At 54.5% G+C, this 6,000-nt stretch overlaps 1 protein-coding gene across 1 annotated transcript in view; it reads left to right on the top strand.

Moving 5' to 3' along the window:
• The first annotated feature begins 1,178 nt into the window (after positions 1 to 1,178).
• SPX (spexin hormone) overlaps positions 1,179 to 6,000 on the top strand; it is a 28,873-nt gene continuing 24,051 nt past the window's right edge. The window contains exons 1-3 of the mRNA XM_073649488.1: positions 1,179 to 1,246; positions 3,281 to 3,361; positions 3,450 to 3,507. Coding sequence (XP_073505589.1) covers positions 1,241 to 1,246; positions 3,281 to 3,361; positions 3,450 to 3,507 — 145 coding nt within the window. The 5' untranslated portion in view covers positions 1,179 to 1,240. The remainder of the gene's footprint in view (positions 1,247 to 3,280; positions 3,362 to 3,449; positions 3,508 to 6,000) is intronic.

Below are 6,000 nucleotides of genomic sequence, written 5' to 3'. Positions count from 1 at the left end.
GTCTCTGGCGGCCGTGGTTCCTGGACGAGTGCGGAGATGGTGCCAGGGATGTGGGGGGTCTCTGGCGGTTGTGGTTCCTGAACGAGTGCGGAGATGGTGCCAGGGATGTGGAGGGTCTCCGGCGGCCGTGCTTCCTGGACGAGTGCGGAGATGGTGCCAGGGATGTGGGGGGTCTCCGGCGGCCGTGGTACCTGGACGAGTGCGGAGATGGTGCCAGGGATGTGGGGGGTCTCCGGCGGCCGTGGTACCTGGACGAGTGCGGAGATGGTGCTCCGGATGTGAGGGGTCTCCGGCGGCTGTGGTTCCTGGACGAGTGCGGAGATGGTGCTCCGGATGTGGGGGGTCTCCGACGGCCGTGGTTCCTGGACGAGTGCGGAGATGGTGCCAGGGATGTGGGGGGTCTCCGGCGGCCGTGCTTCCTGGACGAGTGCGGAGATGGTGCCAGGGATGTGGGGGGTCTCCGGCGGCCGTGGTTCCTGGACGAGTGCGGAGATGGTGCTCCGGATGTGGGGGGTCTCCGGCGGCCGTGGTTCCTGGACGAGTGCGGAGATGGTGCTCCGGATGTGGGGGGCCTCCGACGGCCGTGGTTCCTGGACGAGTGCGGAGATGGTGCCAGGGATGTGGGGGGTCTCCAGCGGCCGTGGTTCCTGGACGAGTGCGGAGATGGTGCCAGGGATGTGGGGGGTCTCCGGCGGCCGTGGTTCCTGGACGAGTGCGGAGATGGTGCCAGGGATGTGGGGGGGTCTCCGGCGGCCGTGGTTCCTGGACGAGTGCGGAGATGGTGCCAGGGATGTGGGGGGTCTCCGGCGGCCGTGGTTCCTGGACGAGTGTGGAGATGGTGCCAGGGATGTGGGGGGTCTCTGGCTGCCGTGGTTTCTGGACTCGTGGACTCTGTGACAGGTGATCTCCGGCTTCTCGCTCTTCTACGCTGCGGGAGATGTCTGGACCCCTCGTCCGCTCATCACCCTGACATCTTGATGGACGCTCGCTGACCACCTCCATGACGCCGTCACCTTTGGCTTGCAGCGGTGGATATTGATCCTGCGCTCGCTGACAGTTTGATCTCTTCAGAATGTGAGCGTTTCTCTTGTCGGCAGCGCGGTCTGATCCCCAGAGGAGGCGCCGTCCCCGCGTCCATCACCGGCGCTGACACCATCAGTCCTGGACTCCTCCTTCACAGCATTTATAACCGTGACCCAAGGAGCGGAGTCACCAGAACGAGCGGCCGCTGCCAGGAAGCATGAAGGTGAGTGTCACACCGCAGTCTGCTCCACCTGCACCACACGCACTGCCACCTTTAGTCTGCCGCTCCTGGGGGCAGACCTCTGAGGACAGACCCCCGCACCCTCCACCGCACGGTCTGAGGTCGTAGGGTTCACCTGTAATTCTGCAGTTGGAGATGGATTTATTGTGACATTTTATCAATTTGTGGCTCAGAATCTGCAATATTTCACTTTACAAAAGTTTCCTGTGAACGGGAAAGAGAAGGAGAAGGAGAGATCCTCCTCATCATCATCGTCATCATCATCATCATCCTCATCATCCTCCTCCTCATCATCATCCTCATCATCATCATCCTATTCTTCATCAGCATCCTCATCATTATCCTCCTCCTCATCATCCTCCTCATCATCCTCCTCATCATCCTCATCATCATCTTCCTCCTCATCATCCTCCTCATCATCCTCCTCATCATCATCATCATCCTCATCATCATCCTCATCATCATCCTCCTCCTCCTCATCATCCTCATTCTCCCCATCATCCCCATCATCCCCATCATCCTCATCATCCTCATCATCATCATCCTCATCATCATCCTCCTCCTCCTCATCATCCTCATTCTCCCCACCATCCTCATCATCATCATCCTCATCATCCTCCTCCTCCTCCTCATCATCCTCATTCTCCCCATCATCCTCATCATCATCATCCTCCTCCTCCTCATCATCCTCATTCTCCCCACCATCCTCATCATCATCATCCTATTCTTCATCAGCATCCTCATCATTATCCTCCTCCTTCTCATGATCATTCCCATCTTCATCATCATTATCCTCATCATCCTCCTCACCCCCATCATCCTAATCTTCGTCGTTATCATCATCATCTTATCCTCATCATCATCCTTCTCATCATCCTCATCATTATCCCCATTATCATCATCATCCTAATCTTCATCATCATCATCATCCCCATCATCACCTTCATCATCATTATCCCCTTCATCCTTGTCATCATCCTCCTCATTATCTTCATCCCCATCATCCCAATCTTCATCATCATCCTCATCAGTATCCCCATCATCCTCATCATCATCTCTGTCCAGCCTCTGTTTGAAGACGTCCATTGAAGGGGAACTCACCACCTCTCGTGGCCGCCTGTTCCACTCATTAATCACCCTAACTGTCAAAAAGTTTTTTCTAATATCTAATCTGTGTCTCCTCCCATTTAGTTTCATCCCATTGCTTCTAGTCTTTCCTTGTGCAAATGAGAATAAAGATGATCCTTCTACAATGTGACAGCCCTTGACATATTTGTAGACAGCTATTAAGTCTCCTCTCAGTCTTCTTTTTTGCAAGCTAAACATTCCCAAATCCTGCAACCGTTCCTCATAGGACATGGTTTGCAGACCAGTCACCATTCTGGTCGCTCTTCTCTGAACTTTCTCCAGTTTGTCTATGTCTTTTTTAAAATGTGGTGCCCAAAACTGTACACAGTATTCCAGATGAGGTCTGACCAAAGAGGAGTAAAGACCGATAATGACTTCACGTGATCTAGACTGTATGCTTCTGTTAATACATCCCAGAATTGTATTTGCCTTTTTTGCTGCTGCATCACACTGTTGACTCATGTTCAGTCTATGATCTATTAGTATACCTAAGTCTTTTTCACATGTACTGTTGCTTAGCTCTATTCCTCCCATTCTGTAGATGTCATTTTAATATTTCTTACCCAGATTGTAGTAATGGCTGATAACAGAGAGTAATAGATTGTAGTCTCCTGTCCTACAGTCACCTCCTCCAGTAATGGCTGATAACAGATAGTAATAGATTGTAGTCTCCTCCCCCAGTAATGGCTGATAACAGAGAGTAATAGATTGTAGCCTCCTGTCCTACAGTCTCCTCCCCCAGTAATGGCTGATAACAGAGAGTAATAGATTGTAGCCTCCTGTCCTACAGTCACCTCCCCCAGTAATGGCTGATAACAGGGAGTAATAGAGATTGGACTGTGAGCCCCGTGCTCAGGGATGATGGGAGTGCTGCTTCTTGTCTTCCAGGACTCTGCTCCGGTTGCCGCCTGCACCCTCATCCTACTGATGAGCAGCTCCGTCTTCCCCGGCTCCGGGGGTCTCCCGCAGGTAGGAGGACGCCGCTCTCGCCCGCCGCTCTCGTCCACCTTTCTGCCGCTTCTTAATCTCTGCTCATCTTTCTCTTCTCTGCAACAAGAGTCATTTCCAGAGACGAAATTGGACCCCGCAGGCGATGCTGTACCTGAAGGGGGCACGTGAGTGATGCAGCCACCAATCACATCAGCAGACAGGAAATAGATAACAGGGGCCCCGGGCCCCTCAGAGCGACAGTGATGTATGGGGAGGAAGGCAGGTGCATGGATCAGCTGCGGCCGTAATAATCACCCCATCATCATTATCACCCCCACCATCCCTAATACCGCCATATAGTGTCACACAGGGATCACCTAACACCGCCATATAGTGTCACACAGGGATCACCTAACACCGCCATATAGTGTCACACAGGGATCACCTAACACCACCATAGAATGTCACACAGGGATCACCTAACACTGCCATAGAATGTCACACAGGGATCACCTAACACTGCCATAGAATGTCACACAGGGATCACCTAACCACCATAGAATGTCACACAGGAATCACCTAACACCACCATAGAATGTCACACAGGGATCACCTAACACCGCCATATAGGGTCACACAGGGATCACCTAACACCGCCATATAGGGTCACACAGGGATCACCTAACACCGCTATATAGTGTCACACAGGAATCACCTAACACCGCCATATAGTGTCACACAGGGATCACCTAACACCGCCATATAGTGTCACACAGGGATCACCTAACACCACCATAAAATGTCACACAGGAATCACCTAACACCACCATAGAATGTCACACAGGAATCACCTAACACCACCATAGAATGTCACACAGGGATCACCTAACACCGCCATATAGGGTCACACAGGGATCACCTAACACCACCATAAAATGTCACACAGGAATCACCTAACACCACCATAGAATGTCACACAGGGATCACCTAACACCGCCATATAGGGTCACACAGGGATCACCTAACACCGCCATATAGGGTCACACAGGGATCACCTAACACCGCTATATAGTGTCACACAGGAATCACCTAACACCGCCATATAGTGTCACACAGGGATCACCTAACACCGCCATATAGTGTCACACGGGGATCACCTAACACCGCCATATAGTGTCACACGGGGATCACCTAACACCGCTATATAGTGTAACACGGGGATCACCTAACACCGCCATATAGTGTCACACGGGGATCACCTAACACCGCCATATAGTGTCACACGGGGATCACCTAACACCGCCATATAGTGTCACACGGGGATCACCTAACACCGCCATATAGTGTCACACGGGGATTACCTAACACCGCCATATAGTGTCACACGGGGATCACCTAACACCGCCATATAGTGTCACCCGGGGATCACCTAACACCGCCTTATAGTGTCACCCGGGGATCACCTAACACCGCCATATAGTGTCACCCGGGGATCACCTAACACCGCCATATAGTGTCACCCGGGGATCACCTAACACCGCCATATAGTGTCACCCGGGGATCACCTAACACCGCCATATAGTGTCATCCGGGGACCACCTAACACCGCCATATAGTGTCACGCGGGGACCACCTAACACCGCCATATAGAGTCACGCGGGGACCACCTAACACCGCCATATAGTGTCACGCGGGGACCACCTACCACCGCCATCTATCGTCACGCGGGGACCTCCTACCACCGCCATCTATCGTCACGCGGGGACCTCCTACCACCGCCATATAGGGTCACGCGGGGACCACCTACCACCGCCATATAGGGTCACGCGGGGACCTCCTACCACCGCCATCTATCGTCACGCGGGGACCACCTACGACCGCCATATAGGGTCACGCGGGGACCACCTACGACCGCCATATAGGGTCACGCGGGGACCACTTACCACCGCCATCTATCGTCACGCGGGGACCACCTACCACCGCCATATAGGGTCACGCGGGGACCACTTACCACCGCCATCTATCGTCACGCGGGGACCTCCTACCACCGCCATCTATCGTCACGCGGGGACCACCTACCACCGCCATCTATCGTCACGCGGGGACCACCTACCACCGCCATATAGGGTCACGCGGGGACCTCCTACCACCGCCATATAGGGTCACGCGGGGACCACCTACCACCGCCATATAGGGTCACGCGGGGACCACCTACCACCGCCATATAGGGTCACGCGGGGACCACCTACCACCGCCATATAGGGTCACGCGGGGACCACCTACCACCGCCATCTATCGTCACGCGGGGACCTCCTACCACCGCCATCTATCGTCACGCGGGGACCTCCTACCACCGCCATATAGGGTCACGCGGGGACCACCTACCACCGCCATATAGGGTCACGCGGGGACCTCCTACCACCGCCATCTATCGTCACGCGGGGACCACCTACGACCGCCATATAGGGTCACGCGGGGACCACCTACGACCGCCATATAGGGTCACGCGGGGACCACTTACCACCGCCATCTATCGTCACGCGGGGACCACCTACCACCGCCATATAGGGTCACGCGGGGACCACTTACCACCGCCATCTATCGTCACGCGGGGACCTCCTACCACCGCCATCTATCGTCACGCGGGGACCACCTACCACCGCCATCTATCGTCACGC

The sequence above is a fragment of the Phyllobates terribilis genome, unplaced genomic scaffold, assembly GCF_046119375.1.
Source record: "Phyllobates terribilis strain yellow unplaced genomic scaffold, ASM4611937v1 Scaffold_10__3_contigs__length_209671492, whole genome shotgun sequence".
In the NCBI taxonomy this organism is placed as follows: Eukaryota; Metazoa; Chordata; class Amphibia; order Anura; family Dendrobatidae; genus Phyllobates; species Phyllobates terribilis.
This window is presented reverse-complemented; position numbering and strand designations above follow the sequence as displayed.